General features: G+C 45.4%; 2 protein-coding genes across 2 annotated transcripts; one reads left to right on the top strand and one right to left on the bottom strand.

Moving 5' to 3' along the window:
• The first annotated feature begins 11,110 nt into the window (after window positions 1–11,110).
• Window positions 11,111–15,139, top strand: LOC124675501 (adenosine kinase 2-like). Its single transcript, XM_047211580.1, has 13 exons — window positions 11,111–11,332; window positions 11,480–11,533; window positions 11,835–11,881; window positions 11,987–12,018; window positions 12,134–12,235; window positions 12,337–12,404; window positions 13,147–13,223; window positions 13,494–13,591; window positions 13,666–13,736; window positions 13,905–13,971; window positions 14,054–14,176; window positions 14,716–14,776; window positions 14,952–15,139. Exons 1-13 carry the CDS (start codon window positions 11,241–11,243, stop codon window positions 15,092–15,094), a joined length of 1,035 nt encoding a protein of 344 aa, XP_047067536.1. The 5' UTR covers window positions 11,111–11,240; the 3' UTR covers window positions 15,095–15,139.
• Window positions 15,140–21,900: 6,761 nt separating this feature from the next.
• Window positions 21,901–22,287, bottom strand: LOC124671593 (auxin-responsive protein SAUR50-like). Its single transcript, XM_047207948.1, has one exon. It carries the CDS (start codon window positions 22,285–22,287, stop codon window positions 21,901–21,903), a length of 387 nt encoding a protein of 128 aa, XP_047063904.1.
• Between the last annotated feature and the right edge of the window lie 1,913 nt (window positions 22,288–24,200).

The following is a 24,200-nucleotide window of genomic DNA, read 5'->3' as shown; positions in this document are numbered from 1 at the left end:
TTACTTTTTATTTCTCATCAAATGAATGGCATCTTCTTCTGAAAATCCTAGCTATTCTTCGCATGATTTTGGGAAATCTCCTTGCTATTACTCAAACAAGCATGAAACGAGTATTTGAACATTCTAAGATATATTCTCATTAGTAGCTTATTTTTTTGGGGTCCAAAGTTGATGTTTTGCAAGCGCTCTTATGACCAGAATGTATTTTTGTTATCATGAATTAAATGGGGTTTACACAAGCACTTTGTACACCACACTAACCTCTGCACATTTTGTTTGGTCTAGATTTAAAAAATAATCATATGGTTCTACACAATATACTATTGGAACATTACTTATACCTTTGAATGCAGATTGGCCGAGCTTTCAAGGCCTGATCGTTGTGATAGCCAATTAAATAACAATTTTCAGCCTTGGTTAAAATCTAACATTGAGGACGGATGAATGCAGTTTGCATTGGCTCTTAGAACTACCCATCTTTGTCGTCAGTTGAGCTCGACAAGTTACTGCCTGGCCGTGCCTCGCTTTTCCCTCCTTTCAATGATGTTTCCTCTTGAAGGATAAATTGATGAGCCAATGGTGAATTAGTGCCATGTCTTCCATTATACTCCGTATGGTTGTAAAATTGATGATTAATGAATGACTTCGCTTTACTTGGAAAGGTCAAATATGAAGACGATTTTGCTTACAATTTTCCATCGGTGTTCACTTTGATAAATACAATATATCTATCCCAGTCGGTGTTGGTTGGGTTCATCTTTCTAAGTAGGTATTTAGAATTCAACTCATGAAACTACCTTGAAATAAGGAAATTGCCAACATCAAGGATAAATTATCTTATAATAAAATTAATATTTACAAACTTTATGCGGATGTTCCCGCAGCAACGCGCGGGGAATCATCTAGTATATATAATTATTGCACTAGTCCTTTATTTTTATATCAATGTTTTGTCTCCTGAGGCAACTTTGGAGGATTCAAAGAATCTAGTACTGGCATGCCATTTTGTGCGTAAGTGCGTGAGCATGACTTGCCAAAGGTTCAGAATGGAAAAGTTTTGCTTGTGCAGTCAGCGGAATCTTCAGCGTTGTAGCTTTATCGACATGTTACAAGCTAGAAGGGCTTCGCTGAACTCTCAATTTTGCATCTAATTCCCTAGTTCTACAGTATCACCAAAACGTCTTATAATTAGGGACAGAGGTAGTACCACGCTTGCTCAATTCTTTCTGGAACTAGTGTCAACTAATAAATATACCAAAATTACTTTGATTTAAATAAATATTGATGTATATACATAATCATTAAGCCAAATTCTACAAATTACTGCAACAACATTAAGGTGAGATTCAAAATTTGAATACATTGTTATAACCTCAATCAATCACTATGTGCATGGCACTTCTTGTTTTTCTGTGTGCTCATTGCTTACTATTTCTCTTTACTTGTAAACGCAAATCTTGGGGACCCTATGATCCTAATACAAATTGTCCAGGATAACAGATTTGCTAAATAATGTGTTGCAAGATGGAGACGTTAAGGAATATTGAGGAAAATGTCAGGCAACGGTTAAAAGGTCAGCGTTGGCAGGTGAGGAGTCTCAGCGATGGTCCGGGCCAGAATGTGATACAAATATGTAAGCTTACTCTGAACCAAACGAACTTCGAAAATAAATATGGAAAAACTAGACCACAAGAATACAAATTCTAAGCTTCTGCTATTGTTCAATCAAACATAACCCACTACCAACAATAGTTCACACGTGCATATCATTTAATTAACCAAGCAAACAGATCATCAGGAAACAGTCACATAAGCTGACTTGGTCATGCATTGCAACTTTGAGCAAAGTCTACAACAAAAACTATTTTTTTTTGCAATTTACTTAATGAACTTGCAATACCCTATTTCTTCTCAGTGCCAATTCGCCGAGATGTGTATATCACAATAGAAAATTATTTAAATCTCATCACCATGAACATGATAAATGGGAATGTTTAATAATATCTGGTAGAGGTTTGAGCTGTGTATTACTGGAAATATATCAACCATAATAATCAGAAGTACAGAAAGAAGCAAACATCATTAATTAAAGACACTAAATGAAGTAGTGGTGTCTTTATAAAAAGAGAAGCTAGCGCTACTGTTATTGCAGATTTTTAGCGCAGGATGTGAATATCAAAATATCACAGCCAATGAGGTTATGCGATTCATATAGAAGATTACCTTCAGAGATGTGCTCACGTCAGATAATCAGAGGTCTAAAAAAGTTCATGCAATTGACATGTGCTCCAAAAATGATAAACGAACCTAGAAGTCCACATCTGCTATAGTTGCCTCGATGCCTGCATATGACATAAAAGGGAAATAGCTGACCATGATCAAAATAGGCAAGCCTTTCTGTATTAACTCAACTGCATGGTCATATAAAGCTTGGAAATAATCACCTGTATATGTATCTTTGAAGAGCTACCACCTACCACCCTATGCGCTGTACTACCTCCTAAATGTGGTCTATGTACATTAGTTCTTTTCAGCATCTGCATCTGTGTCATCAAACCTGTTGTTCAGGCAGACAAGAGTCCATTTTGTCATAAATGAGAATGTAAATTAACTAAAGTAGCACAAATTCTATGTAGGAATGTTTAGACCAAGCAAGAAGGTGTTAGCAAAAAAGTGCAGGATTCAGATTAACCAATATGCTTTACTGTTATGGAAATACATATAGAGATATTATGTACACTCATTCTACATAAACGTGTGTATTCCAGCTTAAGCCTGGAAGTGTACCGATTAAACATCCTACTAAGAAAGAGTGGTTTCCATAGCCCATAAAATGGCAGGAGCAATTGATCAGATAAAAACATATGTATAGCCCTGAAAGGGCGACGTGACATCTTCTAACAAGGCAAAGCACCATCATGCTCCCTTTCATCTCGCATAGGCTTCCTCAAAGATTTGAGGCTAACTCTAAAATGCTAACAACTCGAAGCAAGTTATGATACCCCTCCACCAAAATCCTTAATTTGCCAGACCTGAAAGGCTGAAACAAATGCTACCCGTCAGGCTAGACACATGTGTTCGTAATATTGGAAAATGGCCAAAATCTACTACGAGTACTAAAACAGGAAACATCAGCACATCCATGGGGTTAAGAGGTTCCCTCATATGCCCCCCTTGTGTCACTGACATGTGGGTCCGGACCCCACATGTCAGTGACACAAAGGGGGGCATATGAGGGAAGTGGCTTCAACTAGGGGGGTTATAGGGAATTTTCTCGGTTAAGAGAGAAGAAGTACTACCTCTGGACTTAATTAATTGACGCGCCCCACTCCCTAATGACATGCATCGACAGGTCTCCCTCCGCGTCGATTAAATCCGACCGGAGGGAGTACCTACTTAGAGTATTTGGTCTTGGGGGAGCAGGACGCGGCCGGGTTGGGGTGCACACGGACGACAGGTGCAGCGTCGACGGTGTATCGTTCGCGGCGCACTCGGCGACCAGTGCATTGCCGCGTCGTCGGCGGTGCGTATTGGCAGGGCGAGGGCGGGTAGGGCAGTGCGGCGGCGCGGTCGCTCGGGCAGAGTCCAGGCGTACCGTGCGAAGGCAAGGCATGGGGGCGGCTCAAATCGCGTCGGGCAGAGCGAGGGCGGCCAGGCCAGTTGAAGAGCGAGGGCAGGTCGGCGCGGGGCAAACGGAGCGTCGGCGTGCGCGGGGGCGGTGCGGCGGCAATGGGATGCCGGCGTTTGGGGGGTGCCGGGGTGGGGAGAAGAGCGGTTTCGATTTTATTTTCTTTCTTTAGAGCAACTTGGCCCAACACTTCAATCTCTGAAGTTAGATTTGGAATCCTACTGACTATACGCCACCACGTAATGATCTAACAAGATGGTTTGCAAAATCTTAAGCTTGGAGATGTTGACACTTCTATATCAAGAGGTGGCTTTTTTATATTTCTTCTTTCATTTTTTCTTTCTTTCGTTTATTTTGAGGTCAGAAGGTAGCTCATGAGAGCTCTTTGAAACACTCGTGCTGGATTTATCCCAATACTTCTATTTCTTATTTTTGTTTTATTTTATTAGCCTTCTCCTTTTATCATTCGGTGGTTTTATCGGTGTTCCGGTTTGTTTCTATCCTCCAATTTTTGCAAGTGAGTGATCCTCGCGAGTTTTGAAGGAACGCGCCATATGAAAGAAAAGAGCGATCTTATGATCAAGAGGTATATATTTCTTATGACTCCCACTTCTGAAATTGAAAAGCTTATGCTGGTCGATAGTGATGATTAAAATACTATATTAAGTGGGAGCATGTCTTAATAATTAGAGTAAAGCTTTTGTTAACTTGAATGGTTAGTTAATTCGTTGTTACTCTCTTAGTTTTCTTTTACAGAACCAAGACTTTCCTTGGAATAACTATGGAACTAAATAGAATAAGAGAATGTCTCTTTATGATGGCTTGGATGTTGTAGTAATTATCTTAAGAGTATAATATTTGAGATACTCAACACCATAAAAATTAATGATTGACTTCATAGTACTTTAAAAGAGAGTTGTTAGAAGAAAGCAATGTTTAGTGGTAAATGAGATACATGCCAAGAACCGTCTTGTTTACACCAAAGTGAGATATTACTTTATGCGACACTAACGCGATTCATGGGTATGGTGCGGCGGCAATGGGATGTCGGCGTTTGGGGGTGCCGGGGTGGGGAGAAGAGCGGTTTCGATTTTATTTTCTTTCTTTAGAGCAACTTGGCCCAACACTTCAATCTCTGAAGTTAGATTTGGAATCCTACTGACTATACGCCACCACGTAATGATCTAACAAGATGGTTTTCAAAATCTTAAGCTTGGAGATGTTGCTGACACTTCTATATCAAGAGGTGGCTTTTTTATATTTCTTCTTTCATTTTTTCTTTCTTTCGTTTATTTTGAGGTCAGAAGGTAGCTCATGAGAGCTCTTTGAAACACTCGTGCTCGATTTATCCCAATACTTCTCTTTCTTATTTTTGTTCTGTTTTATTAACCTTCTCCTTTTATCATTTGGTGTTTTTATCGGTGTTCCGGTTTTGTTTCTATCTAATTTTTTGCAAGTGAGTGATCCTCGCGAGTTTTTAAGGAACGCGCCATATGAAAGAAAAGAGCGATCTTATGATCAAGAGGTATATATTTCTTATGACTCCCACTTCTGAAATTGAAAAGCTTATGCTGGTCGATAGTGATGATTAAAATACTATATTAAGTGGGAGCATGTCTTAATAATTAGAGTAAAGCTTTTGTTAACTTGAATGGTTAGTTAATTCGTTGTTACTCTCTTAGTTTTCTTTTACAGAACCAAGACTTTCCTTGGAATAACTATGGAACTAAATAGAATAAGAGAATGTCTCTTTATGATGGCTTGGATGTTGTAGTAATTATCTTAAGAGTATAATATTTGAGATACTCAACACCATAAAAATTAATGATTGACTTCATAGTACTTTAAAAGAGAGTTGTTAGAAGAAAGCAATGTTTAGTGGTAAATGAGATACATGCCAAGAACCGTCTTGTTTACACCAAAGTGAGATATTACTTTATGCGACACTAACGCGATTCATGGGTATGGTGCGGCGGCAATGGGATGTCGGCGTTTGGGGGTGCCGGGGTGGGGAGAAGAGCGGTTTCGATTTTATTTTCTTTCTTTAGAGCAACTTGGCCCAACACTTCAATCTCCGAAGTTAGATTTGGAATCCTACTGACTATACGCCACCACGTAATGATCTAACAAGATGGTTTTCAAAATCTTAAGCTTGGAGATGTTGCTGACACTTCTATATCAAGAGGTGGCTTTTTTATATTTCTTCTTTCATTTTTTCTTTCTTTCGTTTATTTTGAGGTCAGAAGGTAGCTCATGAGAGCTCTTTGAAACACTCGTGCTCGATTTATCCCAATACTTCTCTTTCTTATTTTTGTTTTGTTTTATTAACCTTCTCCTTTTATCATTTGGTGTTTTTATCGGTGTTCCGGTTTTGTTTCTATCTAATTTTTTGCAAGTGAGTGATCCTCGCGAGTTTTTAAGGAACGCGCCATATGAAAGAAAAGAGCGATCTTATGATCAAGAGGTATATATTTCTTATGACTCCCACTTCTGAAATTGAAAAGCTTATGCTGGTCGATAGTGATGATTAAAATACTATATTAAGTGGGAGCATGTCTTAATAATTAGAGTAAAGCTTTTGTTAACTTGAATGGTTAGTTAATTCGTTGTTACTCTCTTAGTTTTCTTTTACGGAACCAAGACTTTCCTTGGAATAACTATGGAACTAAATAGAATAAGAGAATGTCTCTTTATGATGGCTTGGATGTTGTAGTAATTATCTTAAGAGTATAATATTTGAGATACTCAACACCATAAAAATTAATGATTGACTTCATAGTACTTTAAAAGAGAGTTGTTAGAAGAAAGCAATGTTTAGTGGTAAATGAGATACATGCCAAGAACCGTCTTGTTTACACCAAAGTGAGATATTACTTTATGCGACACTAACGCGATTCATGGGTATGGTGACAACTCTGGCCTACAAATGATCTACCACGAGAGAAATCTCATATTTTGGCTATTGAGTTGGCCAACATGTGTAACTGCAATGTTATAATGGTTAATATTTTGGCTTTCTAATGGGTATGTGTTGGAAACGAAGTTGGGTGTACTCTGTTAATGTGAGAGATCACTAATCCGAGAAGGTTAACCCCCTCGGTTAAGATTATGATTAATCCTTCTAATTAAGTATATTCAGTCCGGTTAAAACGTGTTACATCGCTTGGCATGATCTCGTTACTAAAGAGTTAAAATACATGAAAACAATGAAGGAAAGAAGTGTTAGCTAGCCATGAGTTAAGTATGTGGATGTTTAATGAGACACTATGATGTTATGCTTCTTTTGACATAATCTTTTACTCTTAACTGTTGAAATTTGAAACACACCAATCAGTCCTTGGCAAGCAAGTGTTATCTAGAGAAAAATTGAAGACTTCTCTAATCATCCTTTTTAATAAAAAAATTGATGTAATTGTCTTGGTGTGAATAAACTTGTAAAATGTTTTATTATCACTCTATCTATGCTAAACTTTCAGCGAATAAGTGTGGGCTATGACTACTAATTGTAGTGAACTTTCCTTTTCATTATTTCGGTTTAAACCTGGGTTTCTTATGATCATTGTTTCTTGCTCGAGGACGATCAAGGTTAAGCGTGGGATGCTGATGACTGGTAAAAACACTCATCTTTATCGATGTTTAAACCAAGTATTGTTCATCATTATGATGAAAATATCTCTCCACATTTGCTAATAATCACTAATTATTGCATAGATATGTAAATCTCTTTGGTTATTTATTTGATATTTTTATAAAGAAATGTGAATTTTAAGGAGCAAATCAAGGCCAGTGAATAAAGAATATCACCAAGTTAACTAGACTTCAAAGACAAGCAACAAAAACTTTAACGACCAATAGTACGGTCATCCCCGCTCATACAGGATATATGTACAACGTGTCGATGGTTCGCCTCGTCAAACCCAATATAAAACGTGAAGGCACCTAGGTCTTCAAAGAGAAGCAACACCGAGAAACACACCAGTCCACCGCCACAAGCCAGATCTCCATCTACAACGAAGCTCCACCGCAAAATCAACTTTCTCATCATCCATCATCGCCATAACCATTCCCTTTCATCCCCATACTTGTATTATTGATTCCATTGCGATTCTCGATATTGTAAGACTATTTTCTATTCATCTATTCTAGATGTACAATACAATATTTATGATTGTTGATCTAATCATGTGTGAGTAGTTCTCATGGGCTGAGGGCTGAGGCCTACCCACAAAGCAAAACACGCAACTATTTCATCCATGGGATATTCTGAAGTATGTTAATCAAGATCCTTCTTTTGTATGTAGTAGTTTTTGCTTCAATCATAGGACTTACTAGGTACCTAGTCGGTAAAGATTATAAAGGTATTAAGGTGAAAGTGGTAACAAGTTGCATGATCAACCCTTATTTCAAGTGAAGTGTGGATATGGTCAGGAGTGTGTTTTCTATTCTAGGAGTAACGATGACATCATTGATCCTAATGCTTTGTTTGATTTATGTTAATAACTACGATTCTATGTGAGTCATAAGAGCTCGTAGTTGTGCAACTGATCCATAGAGTATGTCGAATGATGTATATGGTGTTATTGGACGCATCGCCACAATTAGTTTGTGTATCTATATTACTGTATACAACACATGTGTGCTTTATCTTATTCTTGTATTCCATTTTCAGTACTGCACAACTGCAGGTGAAGCCAAAGCTCTAGCCTATCTCCTTCCATCAAATACAAAAAACAACAAATAACACTTGGTCATGTAAACAAAGTCTCAAAGTCTTGTCAAGTGGTCTTACACCAAAATCCTTCTTTCCAAGGATTCAATGAACTTAGGTCTCTAGAGAAAAAAGGTGACAATACTTACAATCAGATATCTGGATCGAAGGTATCATCCAACAACGACCCAACCGGGAGAGGTATTAGCGAAGGTTTGAGAACATATATTTTCAACGCATGCATAAGTTTGCTTCCTCACCGCCACACACCTATATATAGATCACTGCAAGGACATTGGGATGTGAACAAATTGGCTTGTATCTGTTGGAGTGGATGTTTGGAACAATTGAGGAATGCACTTCCAAGTGGTGTCAACATTGATCACTATGTGAGTTTTCTGTGCATTGTTCCATTTATTTTGTGCATTCTTCCATTCATTTGAAATACTTGTGCTAGTGTTGCATTTGAAATACATGTGCATTATTTTGTATGTAGGATAAAATTGCAATGGAAGGACAAAACTGATGAGATGGTGAAACCAAAGGAAATGTTGATGACCAATACACTAGAAGCAAAGATGCTCATGGCGGAGAAGAAGATTCAAGAGAAGCAAGCAAGGTGGCAAGCGCTGCAAAGAGATGAGATGCACAAGGCCGCCTTGGACGAGAGGAGAGCCCGAGCCGAGGAGAAGAAGGCCATCCTGGAGGAGAATAAGGCCATGGCGGACCTCATTGCCGGGAGAACAAGACAATGATGATGGACCCAACTGCCATGAACGCCTACACAAAAGAGTGGTGGGATTTGATAAGGATGAAGTGCTTGCAACAAAGAAAGCAAACGCAAGCTGGTGCTGGTGCTCCGGCTAGTGGTGCTCCTACGAGTATTGGTGGCGGTGGGGATGCCTCCAACGTGATTGGTGACAATAGTGACGCTTGATCTTGCATCCTTCGGCGTGTCATGGATATATTTTGACACATGAACTAATGTGACATGCTAGTTGTTGGTTGCGCATTATTGTGCACATTATCGAACTTTTTGGCTATTTAAAATGATTATTATTGTTTTGTATTATCATTTTTTTATTTAAAACTTCGGATTTGCTAGAAATCAGGCGCATGCTTTTTATTATATCTGAGTCGACTCCTTAGCCATTGGATTTTGGATCGTGCTTTGTGCTGATATGACAATTGCAAGTTGATTTCTCTAGTTGCAAATAGGTTGCAACTGAGATTTCCCTAGTTGACAGTAGGTTACAACTGAAATTTTTCTAGTTGCAAATTGGCTGGAGTTACAAGTGGTTTGCAACTGAGAAAAAATATTGACACCATTAAATTTGGTTTAAGATTCGTGCTAGCCTATGAGTTGCACATGAGCTGTAGCTGGGTTATAGTTGAGAATTGATGATGTCACGTGACTGAAATTTAGCTAAGTCTAACTCACCTGCTGACATGCCCTTAAAACTTAGAAAAAATCGACTAAGAGCATCTCCAACAGAGGCTCTAAAATTTGGCGCTGTAAAAGTCGTTTGCAGCGCGCTCGATCCGGATAGAGCACGCGGTGTTGGCGCGAGCTTAGCAGAGGCTCTATTTTACAGCGTAACTAAGGAGCCAAAAACAACCCTTCGCCAGAGGCTGTAAAATAGAGCTCCACAAACAAGTTTTTTCAACGTACATACAACAAACAAGATCAAACATACCACAAATAAATCTGAAAAAATCAACTAAATTTCGAAACTAGTACATTCCTAAAACAAATTTCAGTTCGGAGTAGTCTATTATGAACATTGGAATGGAACAGTGAGCAGTGCGATGAATCAGTGCAGAAAATTTCGGTGCTGTAGTAGCTGACGAGTCCGTGCTTGACTCCGCACTTGAACTCCCCGACGTAGGAGCTCCCGTCGGACTGTCGGAGCACGTCTGGCCCCGACGCCGTGGCTCTGCCCGCCCGACCACTCCCCCGCCTAGCACTCGCCCTCATATTTCCCCTTGCAGAAGAAGTTGTAGATGCCGGCGCCGGTGGTCGCGGAGGACGAGGACGAGGAGCAGGAGTAGCGCGAGCGGGAGGGCGAGCAGGACGAGGGCCGGGTGGGTCGCGGCGGGGCGGAGGCCGTGCGGGTGGTGGAGGTCCTTGGCCTGCTGCGCTGCGATGGCCTGCGCCTTCTTGTGGTCGGGCTCCGGGTCTGGAAGGAGGAGCAGTTCGATATGGTCGGGGAGCGGAGGAGTGAGGACGGTGTCTGCATCAGCTTGCCGGCGCCGGGTCCGGGCCCGTGGCCGTCCATTCCCCGCCACCTGGCGCGGCCGTCCCTCTCCTCAATTTCAGCTGCTTCTTCCCGCCGGTGGCCGCGAGCGCAAATCGGGTCGAGGGTGGAGCAGGGGAAGGGGAGAGACGGAGTCGTTTTTCTTCGCGCGGTGGGAAGGATCGCGCTGAAAGGTTACAGCGCGCGGTAGCCGGCGCACCAAATATACCGCTTTGGATAACGCAAACTGCAGCGCGCACTAAACTATTTACAGCGCGATCTATTTTACAGCGTCTGTTGGAGGGCAAAAAACGCGCGCAGCGCTGTATATTGACGGTTTTTTTAGCGCAGCGCTAGTTTACAGCCTCCGTTGGAGATGCTCTAAATCAAGAAAAAATTTGGTTTAAGATTCGTGTGCTGGCCTATGAGTTGCACAGATTTTTTTACGGTCTCGCGTCGGGCACCGAATAAATCCCGTTTACCGTGGCCTAGAGATGCTCTATCCGGGATCGATCCATCCATCCTTCGCTTTCCCAATTCTCCCAGGTAAAAAACCATCTAAAAAAGCAAATTCTCCCAGGTAAAAACGTTGCTCTCTCTCTCCCGCCGCCGCCGCCGCCGCCTAGCTTGTGCTCGACTGAGGCACGACCGCTATAGAGGGGGAAAGATGGCGAGCAGAAGCTACGACGGCGTACTCCTTGGGATGGGCAACCCCCTCCTCGACATCTCCGCCGTTGTCGACGAAGCCTTCCTCGCAAAGTAATTTGCTCCTCCTTCCATCTCATGTATTCCTTGTGCTGTGAGATATGCGTTTCGTGCCAATCATTTCTATGTTCCTATCATCTGATCTGCTATTCTTGTTATCACGAGCTAATGGACATGTTTTTCTCGTCGCTTGTGTTTTAGGTATGACCTCAAACCGGGCAATTCCATTCTTGCAGAGGAAAAGCACTTGCCGATGTAAATTTCTTTCTCCTGTCAACTTTCTCTTGCATTACCCCGATGCCGCTGTTGCCAGATTGGTATTAATCACGAATAGAAAAGAACGGCAATAAACTGCGCACTGGCTACCTAAATAACTCAAAGCATGCTATTGTTTTAATTTGAGTAATCGGATAAGGTACTCGTTTTGAAATCTGTATGCAAATTTCATAGTTCACAACTTCACATGTCACAATTGAAGATGTGTTCATATGGATGCACCACTAAAGGGTAAAGGCTAGAGTTACTAATATTGTGGATCTGTGTTTGGTGCCACTAGGTACGATGAATTGGGTAGCAAGGGCAGCACCGAATACATTGCTGGAGGTATTATTTCTGCACGTTTCTGCTAACTGATAAATTGAGTGCAATAATTTCTGTTATATGGTTTACTTTCTCACTATTCGTGTTCGTTGCGTTCAATTCCTTCAGGAGCCACTCAGAACTCTATTAGGGTTGCCCAAGTAAGCTGACAGCAAACTAAGTAACAACAGTCAAGAGCTATTATCCTATTACCAATCCTGATTATTGTTAATCATATGCTCAGAACTCGATATCATCCTTTTTACGTTTTTGCAGTGGATGCTTCAAATTCCTGGTGCAACAAGTTTCATGGGCTGCATCGGGAAGGACAAGTTTGGCGAGGAGATGAAGAACAATGCACAAACTGCTGGTGTCAATGTAAACTATAACTTATTTTGGCCTGCTTTACATGCTATGCCACTCCATGGTCCACTCTGTTGCACAATCAACTACTTTAACCTTGCCATCTGTTTATGTAGGCTCACTATTATGAGGATGCCAATGCTCCAACCGGCACATGTGCTGTCTGTGTTGTTGGTGGTGAAAGGTATGTCACCTGAGTGGTATTTACCTATTGCTGCTCCTAACTTGGCATTAAGCTTCCCTAAAGCTGTAATCATGATCCTGGTGTGAAGGAATATGAAATGGTTTGGCAGTTACGAACATCTACTTTTCTGTTAAGTTTGTCTTGTGAAGTCTATATACTAGTAATTTATCGTGCAAATGTTTATTTGTGTTTACTAAAAGTGTGCCAATGATAAAAAAAAATGTATTTTCTTGTACCAGACTGTTGTTCCCTCATACTATGTTTTTTCCTTTCCAGAATAACTATACCTGTCAGGCAATTGTGCCTCTTTTATTTGGGATTTCAATGCGTAATCAATAGGTTGCAAGGCCTGTAAAGTTGTTTCTAGTATATATGCCATTCTACAAGGCATTTCCATTTATTTGTTCTACCTGTGCTTTAACCATTTGCCTTAATATTTGGTTAACAGAGATAGAAAAAGTAACAAAATAAATGGACAATATCAATTAAGCTTAGACTAAGTAATACTCAAAGCATGATAAGTATTCGGGACTTAAATTACTGCAGCCATACATTATCAATGATTGTGGTTCATTATAAAAATTAGCCTATTTCATTCCAAACAAATGGTCTTTTGTACCATTTCTTTCCTATGCCCATGTCCTGTTCTTTAACTGCTCCATTACTTCTGTGTCTGTCCAGCTTGTCCACACTCAAAGGGATGTGACTTCAGTTTAAACTATTTCCTTCTATATACAACCAGGTCACTTGTTGCAAATTTGTCCGCAGCAAACTGCTACAAATCTGAACATCTAAAGAGACCAGAGAACTGGACGCTTGGTAATGAAAATTATCGCTTGAACTCCTCTCTGAATTTCCAGCTATATGATCGCTTGATACTGAAAGCTTTATATGTTGTTTGGGATCATTGTACCTTCTATATCAGATCTGATATAGATTTTGTGATATGTTCTTGTTCGGAGTTGTCTTAAAAACAAACGTAATACAAGTCAATCTGTTTTTACTCTATCCAATACTCCGTTTGCACTTTGCACTGTATTTTTGTTTGATAGAATTCATTTCTAACATTTATACCGTCATTAATTACAGTCGAGAAGGCAAAATACGTTTATATTGCTGGTTTTTTTCTTACCGTGTCTCCTGATAGTATTCAACTTGTTGCTGAGCATGCTGCTGCCGCTAACAAGGTTAATACTAACCACTAAAAGGTGTCCAATTCTAGTGTTATTTGTTGGAGCACAATTGATTTTACTATTTGCAGGTGTTTATGATGAACCTTTCTGCCCCCTTTATCTGTGAGTTTTTCCGTGATGCCCAAGAGAAAGCTTTTCCGTGAGTAATCGACCCCAGCATGTGATTCTTGTTATTTAATTTTGTGATAGCATTATAGAACACCTTCCGTTTATGGTGTAAAGATATGTTTTTTCCAAGTTACTTTGTTCCAATATTCGCAATACTATTTATAATCTGACTGAAGGCTTTCTTGTTTCCAAAACTTAGGTATGTCGACTACATATTTGGAAATGAAACAGAGGCAAGGACATTTGCTAAAGTTCGTGGTTGGGAGGTATTCATTTATCACCTAATATTTTCATTAGTACATTAGTAAATCTGTAAGTCTTTGACAAAATTCGCATAAAAAATTGTAGACCGAGAAAGTTGAGGAGATTGCTTTGAAAATCTCACAATTGCCTAAGGCTTCAGGAACACACAAGAGGATTACTGTTATTACTCAAGGTTGTGATCCGGTAGTTGTGGCTGATGATGGAAAGGTAAATATCCTGCTATATATGTTCCTGCTGGTTTCATGGACAGGCTTTACAAGATTGTGATAATTGTATTCCGTTCAAACTGTACAGAATGTTTGCAACAGAGCACCATCCATACGTGAATCCCTGACTGCACAGAACCATCCTAAATAAATTATATGGTATTATGTGCTGGAGTAGTGTCACACAAAAACCTGATTCTCTGATAATACTAGGAATGTGTGTCTCATTTTAGCAGAAATCATGATGTCTTCTTTAGCGCATATTGCAAAGTCCACTCTATGCTCTTTGTATGCATGTATTGTGTTGGTTGATGTCAGAAACACTGGTTCTTTTTCTTCAAGTTGAAGTCCAAGTGGTGGTTTGCTTTGAAGGATTGATCTGGTGATTCAAAGCATTTTTTCACGATTTGAATTACCATGAGCTTAGCAAGAACCACACCACCTTTGGAACTACAAATGAGATTACACATATTGAAGCATTTATACTGTGCAAATAGCCTGGATAATCGGCATAACTGTCTTTTGTTCTTTTGCGTGTAGGTCAAAACTTTTCCTGTGATCCTTTTGCCCAAGGAGAAGCTTGTTGATACTAACGGCGCAGGTACTTGTTACTTCTGCATAGTGACGTTAAAAATTCATTGAATTGTGCTTTCCCCAAGCTATTCTTTCTCTTAGCATCAACTTCTTATATATGCGCCATGTAGCTGTACAATTGATGGTGATAGCAGAAGGCCACATACGATGTTTGTGATTTACATCATTTTTTTTTCCTGTAGGTGATGCCTTTGTTGGAGGGTTTCTCTCCCAGCTGGTTCAAGAAAAGAGCATTGACGAGTGTGTGAGAGCTGCTTGTTACGCTGCAAACGTCATCATCCAGCATTCTGGCTGCACTTACCCAGAGAAGCCCGACTTCAACTAGATAGACACGCATACCGAAAGAATATATATAATGGATAGACGACAATGTTTTTTTTTTAATATTTTGACAGTTCCTCTATGTGGCTGTTCTCAGCACAGCAGATCCGTCCTGCATCGGTATTTCTAGCGTCACTTGTGCCCCATATGAACTGCATTTCCAACATGGTAGCCTATATGTGTGCAATATGTACGTCAAGCTGCTCCGTTTGAACTTTGAATGTATCATCTGTAACACGTCAAGGTCATATGGTAATATTCTTTGTACTAGCAGTCTAGCATCTTAGAGCTTGTGTCGGCCAATTTTTTCGAGAATAGGCAACCATAGTTGCTTGTCATTCCATTAAGATTTGAAGAAGGTTTTTACAAGAGTACAACAGTCACCACCACCCACACAAACTCTACGGAGTACTACCTCTGTGGTTCTAATCAAAGTCAATTAATTAAGAACGGATGGAGTACTCAGGCAAGTTCTGCTACCTGCTTGCTAGCCTGCTAAAGGACTAGCTCATCTTCTGCTCTTTGTATCACTTAACTGCAAGGATGGACTAAATCAATCGAAAGTTCTATTGTTGCGCTCAAGCCAGAGTGTACGCATCCCTGTGATTGCCCATCTTTGCTTCTTTCCATCTTATTTTCGGACATCTAGACACCCACCATATTTTAACTGAATCGACTCCACTCGGCATGAGAGCAGCGAAGCCCCTTCCCTGACTGAATCTCCACAAAAACTCGTTTGAAAATGGACATTGTACCATCGATGATCAATGTTTTCTAGGAACTCACAAGCAAGAGGAGTGCCGAAGGGAGTGGGTCGTATGCCTGAGCTTGGCTCTGGTTGTTGCAATTTTTTTGGCATGATTTCTTTTCTAAAACCTAAACGCTCTTTTCTTAATTAATGAATGAGGCAAATTTTGCCTCCGTTTAAACAAAACTAAGTTGGAACGAGTGACATTCTGCACCGCGGCACCTTGCGTTACATCCTTGAAGAATGGAATACAGAGCATGGAGCACCGGAACCAAATTTCTACAGAGTGTTAGAATTAATCTAGGAAACCCTAACCCTAGGCCCATATGGGCTTGTATATCTGTAACTTTGGGCCTTGAGCCAATATATATACAGGAGCCCCGCGTGCCTAGAGCCGTGTGCGGTATTCCCCAAAACCCTACCTCTCTACACGTCTCACATGGTATCAGACTAAAACCTCGATCCAGCCCCTGCGCCGCCGCCTCTCTAGCCGCCGCCGCCATGACCTCCTCCAGCCTCACCCTAGCCACCATGGCCTCCTCCTCCTCCGCTCTTGTGCCGGCCGTCTCCTCCACCCGTGGCCCGATCCCGATCGTCCTCGACGCCTCCAACTACTCCAAGTGGACTATGTTCTTCCTCACGCATCTCGGCAAGAACGGCCTCCTCGACCACGTTGACTCCACCAAGGCCGCCACGCCCAACGACGCCACCTGGGCCATCAACGACTACACCGTCCTCTCCGCCCTCCACAGCTCCATCTCGGAGGATGTCCTCGACCTCGTCATGGAGCCCTCGCAGACGGCGTGCCAGCTCTGGACGGCGCTCTCTACGCTCTTCAACGACAACAAAGAGAGCCGCGCCGTCTACCTCCTTGGTGAGTTTCACAATCTGCTGCAGGGATCTCTCTCCGTCACTGCCTACTGCCAGCACCAGAAGCGCCTGGCCGACGCCCTCCGCGACGTCGACTGCAAGGTCGAGGACAAGGCGCTCGTCCTCAACGTCATCCGCGGCCTCGACGATCGCCTCAATGGGGCTGCCAGCGCCATCAATCTGGCCAAGCCGTTCCCCACGTTCGTCATCGCCCGCTCCATGCTCCAGCTCGAGGAGATGCGCCTCTCCAACTCCGCCAAGAACGTCCAGGCCACCGCCCTTGTCGCTGCCGCTCCACCCCAGCCTGCCCCCTGCACCGGTGCGGGCTGCCGCGGCGATCCAGCCCCTTCGGGCAAGGGCAACCGCAACTACGGCAAGGGGAAGGGCAACCGCCGTGGCCCCAACAACAACTCTGGCCCGCGCTTCGCGCCTACCCCTGCCGGCCCGTGGTTCTGCTTCAGCCCCAGCCAGCCAGGGGCGGAGCCAGGATTTGACAATAGGGGGGGCAGAAACTTTTTTTTGTCATGCAAGAGAAAAAAAAATAGCACTATATGTCGGAAAATTAAATTCCATGACACCGTTAGCGATTTATCAAAGAATTTTATAATTGTTATTGGTGATTTACTCTTTATCCTTAGGCATAAAATAATTTAAAAAATTGAACCATGCACAGGGACTGCATGTGAAATATATTAGATAGAAGAAAACAATGACCAACAAGGAAGAAACAAAAATTCAATAGGTCTCACACACGCACAGGCAAGCGCCTAAAACGACCAAGATACATCACTTTTTTTGGCGGGTAATAAATACAGTACATCAAATTATTAGTAAAGAAAATTATAGCTGTCGTGATGTTTCCTCTTCATCCTTCGACATAAAATGATTAAAATAAAGAAACATTACATTCATTTAGTAAAGCAACCAGAATACTAGCATTTTTTAATAACGCTGTGATCGATCAGACAAAGCAAGCTGATACTAGCTAACTAGCAGCGGTAACACATGTATACTGAAATGGCTTTAAAACTTAGTGCTGAATCGAGTAATCAGAATTCAGAAACACATACAGACGGGGATGAGGGGGATCTCCGATGGCAAGATGGTCTCAACTCTCAAGGACGCAATCGCACAACCGCCAACGAGAAGGCTTCATCAACAAATCGCTAGCGGAAGTCGCAGACGCCTACTAGGGAGATGTAAAATTGGATCGATCTAATCAGAATACCAGGCGGCGGCCAGACTCACGCTTGGTATAGGTAAATGGGCCATTTGTCTGGTTGGGCTTCATAGTCGTGGTACACATGAGGAAAGCTACAGCGACTTAGAACAAATCGCATAATTATCTGCTACCATTTCAAAGAAACTAGCGCTAATACCTGCCAAGATTTGTTGAGGGGGGCGAACCATTAGGGGGGGTCTGACCCCTGCTCGCCCCCCCCCTCCCTCCGCCCCTGCAGCCAGCTGCCCGCCGGCGCCAACGCCCGCGGCCCTGCCAGCGGCAACTTCGGTGGACAGGGGGTTCTCGGCCCCCGCCCTCAGCAGGCCTACGTCACCATGTCGGCGCCCTCCCAGCAGTCTACTTCGACCCCTAGCTGGGACAGCGCCGGCTTTCTCGCTGCCATGAACAACCTCGCGCTTCAGAACGGCGGCTGGGTGATGGACACCGGTGCGTCCTCGCACATGACGTCTGAGGATGGTAAAGTCTCATCTTCTCAACCCCTTTCTCATCCACACTTTGTCACCGTTGGTAATGGCTCTTCTATTCCAATTACGAGTGTGGGCACTTCATCTCTTTACTCCAATGGCACTTCTTTCATTCTCCGCGATGTGCTTCTTGTTCCCTCTCTTATTCGGAATCTTCTGTCCGTGCGCAAATTTACTCGTGATAATTCCTGCACAATTGAGTTTGACGCTTTCGGTTTTTCTGTGAAGGACCACCTCACCAGGACAGAGATAATTCGATGCAATAGTGATGGTGATCTTTACACCATCACACCGTCGGCATCCCCTCCTCAGGCGTTGGTGTCGACAGTCGCGTCCCCGGAGATTTGGCATCGTCGGTTGGGCCACCCGAGTCATGACGCCTTGGCGTCCCTTAGGAATAAATCAGTGATTTTATGTAATAAATCTCAGCGCGGTCTTTGCCATGCGTGTCAACTCGGCAAGCATGTGCGATTACCGTTTGCACGATCGTTGTCGGTTTCTAGCGCTCCTTTTGAGCTAGTGCATTGCGATTTGTGGACATCTCCGGTGTTAAGTAATTCTGGTTTTAAGTACTATCTCATAATTGTTGATGATTTTTCTCACTTTTACTGGGCGTTTCCTCTTCGACAAAAATCTAGTACTTACGACACGCTGAAGCACTTTTTCTCCTATGTCCACACGCAATTTCGCACCACCATCCGCGCTATACAATGTGACAACGGCACTGAATTCCTCAACTCCCGTCTCGAGTCTCTCCTTCTCACTAATGGTGTTCATGTTCGTCTATCTTGCCCATACACCTCTCCACAAAACGGCAAGGCAGAACGTGCTATTCGCACGGTCAACGACACTATGCGTACTCTTATGTTTCAGGCACACTTGGCGCCCGTGTTTTGGGCAGAGGCCCTCTCTACAGCTGTGTACCTGCTGAACCGCCGGCCGTGCAAATCCATCGCTATGGCTGTCCCGTTCGAGAAACTGCACGACAAGCCTGCGCTCTACGACAACCTCCGCGTCTTCGGCTGCCTTTGCTACCCCAATATGGCAGCCGTCGCCAAGCACAAGCTGCAGCCCCGCTCACAGGCGTGCGTCTTCCTCGGCTACCCCTCCTCGCATAAGGGGTTTCGCTGCTACGACCCGGCCACGCGTCGAGTAATCATCTCGCGACACGTTGTCTTCGACGAGGACGTCTTTCCCTATGCTCCTGCGCCAGGCTCTCCATTGCGCACCAACTTGGATTTTCTCCAAGCTACAGCCCGCGACACGTCTACATCACCAACTCGTGTTCGCCCCGCTGTACCCACGACGCCCCTCCGTCGCGCGCCCGCTGCTGCACCCGCTGCCGCGGCAGACCCCTTTTCTGCCGCACCTCGCCGGCAGGCCCCCGCGGGCCCTCGGCAGCGTTTTCTCTGCCGCGGCAGAGGACCGCGGCAGACGACGCCCAATCTCCTGGTGCCCCGCCGTCGCCGACCTTCTCGTCTCCGACCGCCTCGTCACATGCTGTGGCCTCATCCTCCGATGATGAGGACTTCACTGTCCCCTCATCTGGCTCGACACCACCATCATCGCCGCCACGGGATGCTCCTGCCCCACGTGCTCCGACCTCTATGCGGACTCGTTCGAAGGACGGTATCGTGGTTCCTCCTCGCGAGCGTCTCAATCTGTCAGCCACCACTACTGCCATATCACCGGTCCCGAAGACCTACCGCGGCGCTCTCCAGGATCCTCTATGGCGTGCTGCCATGTCTGATGAGTTCCGAGCTCTATTGGACAATGGCACATGGTCTCTCGTGCCTCGTCCCCCGGGTGCCAACATCGTCTCCGGCAAGTGGATCTTCCGCCACAAGTTCCACTCTGATGGTTCTCTCGCTCGTTACAAGGCTCGATGGGTTGTCTGTGGGTTCTCGCAACAGGCCGGTGTGGACTACGATGAGACTTTCAGTCCTGTCGTCAAACCGGCGACCATTCGCCTTGTCCTCAGCATAGCCATCTCGTCTGGATGGCCTATTCGGCAGCTTGATGTGAAAAATGCGTTCCTCAATGGTCACCTTGATGAAGTGGTCTACTGCCAGCAGCCGTCCGGTTTTGTCGATCCTCAGCGTCCGGACCATGTCTGCCAGCTCCATCGCTCCCTCTATGGTTTGAAGCAGGCTCCGCGTGCGTGGTACCAGCGGTTTGCCTCTTTTCTTCGTCAGCTTCACTTCACGGCTTCACTCTCGGACACCTCCTTGTTCGTGCTAAAAGAGGGTGATGCACTTGCTTATGTGCTCTTATATGTGGACGACATCATCATTACGGCCTCGTCTTCGGATCTTCTGCAACGCTTGACTGCGCTTCTTCACGCCGAGTTCTCTATGACCGATCTGGGTGATCTGTCCTTCTTCCTAGGGATCTCCGTTCAGCGCACTCCTACAGCTCTGTTTCTCTCTCAGCGACAGTATGCAGTTGATCTTCTTCAGCGCGCCGGCATGTCTGAGTGTCATGCTACTACCACTCCCATCGACACCAGCGCCAAGCTCTCCTCCACCGAGGGCTCTCCTGTTGCTGATCCGTCCGACTACCGCAGCCTTGCTGGTGCCTTGCAGTACCTCACGCTCACACGTCCTGACCTAGCGTATGCTGTTCAGCAAGTCTGCTTGCATATGCATGATCCTCGGGATCCACATCTGGCGTTGATCAAGCGGATCCTTCGGTATGTCAAGGGTACATTGGACATGGGTCTCCATCTTGGTGCTTCCTCTTCATCCAGTCTTACCGCTTATTCTGATGCGGACTGGGCGGGTTGTCCTGACTCTCGGCGCTCCACCTCCGGATACTGCGTCTACTATGGTGACAACCTGATCTCTTGGTCGTCTAAACGACAAACTACGGTCTCCCGCTCCAGTGCTGAAGCTGAGTATCGTGCCGTCGCACATGCTGTCGCCGAGTGCTGTTGGACTCGGCAACTACTCGGTGAACTCCATCGACCCCTCTCTTCCGCGACAGTTGTCTACTGCGACAACATTTCTGCTGTGTATATGTCCTCCAACCCCGTCCAGCATCGACGCACCAAGCATATTGAGATAGATATTCACTTCGTCCGTGAGAGGGTTGCTCTCGGCGAAGTCAGGGTTCTTCATGTTCCCTCTAGTCATCAGTTTGCTGACATTATGACTAAAGGTTTAGCTAGTCCTTTGTTTTTAGAGTTTCGTTCCAGTCTCAGCGTCTGTAAACCTCCCGTTGTGACTGCGGGGGGTGTTAGAATTAATCTAGGAAACCCTAACCCTAGGCCCATATGGGCTTGTATATCTGTAACTTTGGGCCTTGAGCCAATATATATACAGGAGCCCCGTGTGCCTAGAGCCGTGTGCGGTATTCCCCAAAACCCTACCTCTCTACACGTCTCACACAGAGATCGACCCTATACATCTGAGGCCTAGGAAATCATGTACCCAACAATCTCGTTATCTCGGAGCAAATATATGAACCGCTCCCGATCCTACGTATCAGCTGCATAGTACCAGCCTCCGGCAGTAGTCGTGCTTGGAGTCGACGTGGCAGAGCACTGCGAGGAAGATGTCCTCGTCGCAGGGCAGGCAGAGCCTGTCGTCGGCGGCGAAGGCGTGCTCCTCCCGCGCGCGGTCGTCGAGCAGCTCCCGGAACAGCGGGTGGCCGAGGGAGGACACCCGGACGACGTGACGCCGCAGCTCCGCCCCTACGTACACCACCGTGTGGCCCCTCGGCACGTCCACCGGGATGGCGGCCTCGTCGTCGCCGGCGCGGAGCTGCGCCCACTCGCCCGCCGTCGGGGCGGCGCCGAGCTTCCTGCACGCGTTCAGGAAGGACGCGAGGAGCCTCCTGTTGCTGCTGGATGAGCGCCGTGCTCCCTTCATGCTGCTGCTTGAACGTCCCGTGCGTACGTGTGTGTTTCTGTGTGGTGGCTAGATGATGCGCGCGTATATATACAGGCAGGGATGCAACTGGGCCTGTGCCTTGTGGATTGGTCGATATTAATGGTTTCAGCCTCAAGGCATGTGCTGTGCAAAATAGACGGTTGAAGGAGGTGACGTTTCGATGTACGTATATGCAAAGAGAAACAAAGATCGATTGTACATCAGTACTAGTACTACGTCTGAACGGAATGGTATACGCATGTCTAGACGGCAGCTTTGAAAGTGGTTGTCTCAACAGACATGGGGATTCCACGTTATGTCACGCGTCGTTTATGGGGCAACTCTACTTGCATGGTAACCCTGCGAGCGATATTGCTGAAAATTACCTGGATTTGCCTCAAAATTCGCTATATTTAGAGCATCTCCACCGGCACCTCCGACAGTGGTCCCGATAGCAATTTGGGGCCGGGAGCCAAAATGAGCTCGCACCGGCGCGCCCCAAACGGCGCCGGCGATTTTTGGAGCCCAAAGATGCGCCGGCAACCCCGTGCCGGCCCCTTCGCCAAGAGCACGAATCGGGCGCGCCGGCGCCTTGCGGAGCTGAAAATTTTGGGCGTGGGAGCCGCCTGTCAGCCACACAACAACAAAATATACATCTTCTCGCCCAAAACCCCGTCCCCTCCGCCGCTCATTTCTCCCGCCAGCCGCTCCATCTCCCATCCAACCTCCAGCCCGAAAAACCCTCGCCGCCGTGCCATGCCACCGAAGAGAAGGGCTCCGGTGAAGGCAGCGAAGGCGCCGACGAAGGCGCCGCCGAAGACGCGCACCATCGCGCCGAAGGAGAAGCCGGCGACCATGACGCAGGCGAAAGCGGTGGCCTCTGAGCGTGCCTGAGCTTGGCCGGCGGCCTGAACAACATCTCGAGCTCCCCGTCATCGCCCGGTTACTACAGGGGGTACACCGCGGACGCGCCGTCGATCTCGCAGATGCGGCTGTCGCAGATGGACAGCCGCGCCCGCTACTCCCCCGAGTTCGGCGACAGCGACATGACCGTCGACAACAACGGACCGTTCTCGCCGGAATCAACGGCTCAGGGCAGCGGCGCCTTCCGCTTCCCCGACCTAAACGATTCGCCGGATCTGTGCTGCACCGAGGGCCACGTGAAGGACGGCACCGGCCTTCCCCGCCACCTCTTCCCCGACGACGGCACGCGCACCCAGCAGGTGTTCAGCAGCACGTCTGGCGTGTCCATGGGGCAGGACGAGGTTCGTTTCCTTTCTTTCCACGTGTTGTGTCCATCGTAGACACCGGCGACGACTAAAAGTTTGTAACTTTATGCGTAGATTGCCGGCGGGGAGGAGATCCTGAACGGCATCATACGTGGCCCTGCCTACGAACCCCCGGTCGACGACTACGAAGAAGAGGCCGACGAAGACGAAGGTGAGGAGGAAGTCCAGGAGGAGCTGACCGACACCGAGACCGGCGCCAACGTGAGGAGGACGCGCAGGCATAACGCCGACACTCGTGGTCCGAGGTGGAGGTACTTGGAGGATGAATGCCTCAACGAGGCGTGGAAGCAAGTGAGTTTTTGCGCCATCACCGGCGCAAACCAAACCGGGGGCAAGTACTACAAGCACATTCTCGATTGTTTCAACGAGAAGAAGAACTACGGTGATTACGCCACCATGGAGATGAACCGGAACGAGGGCGCCCTCTCTCACCGTTGGAACTTGATCAAGGGGGCGTGTAGCAAGTTCCACGGCTACTATGAGAAGATCAAGGCAGGGAAGGAGAGTGGCAAGACGATGGTCGATTGGGTATGATCTACGCCTATCTTATTTGCATATGAATTTATGATGCATATGAATTGATGATCAATATTGGTGCATATGAATTGATGATGCATATGAATT

This window comes from Lolium rigidum, chromosome 7, assembly GCF_022539505.1.
Source record: "Lolium rigidum isolate FL_2022 chromosome 7, APGP_CSIRO_Lrig_0.1, whole genome shotgun sequence".
Taxonomy (NCBI): Eukaryota; Viridiplantae; Streptophyta; class Magnoliopsida; order Poales; family Poaceae; genus Lolium; species Lolium rigidum.
Note: the sequence above shows the minus strand (reverse complement) of the source record. Positions and strands in the feature narration are given on the sequence as shown.

Coding starts and splice junctions, on each gene's coding strand:
- LOC124675501 (XM_047211580.1), top strand. CDS start 11,241: ATGGCGAGCAGAAGCTACGACGGCGTACTCCTTGGGATGGGCAACCCC. Junction 11,333..11,479: donor GACGAAGCCTTCCTCGCAAA/GTAATTTGCTCC, acceptor CTTGTGTTTTAG/GTATGACCTCAAACCGGGCA. Junction 12,019..12,133: donor ACTCTATTAGGGTTGCCCAA/GTAAGCTGACAG, acceptor ACGTTTTTGCAG/TGGATGCTTCAAATTCCTGG.
- LOC124671593 (XM_047207948.1), bottom strand. CDS start 22,287: ATGAAGGGAGCACGGCGCTCATCCAGCAGCAACAGGAGGCTCCTCGCG.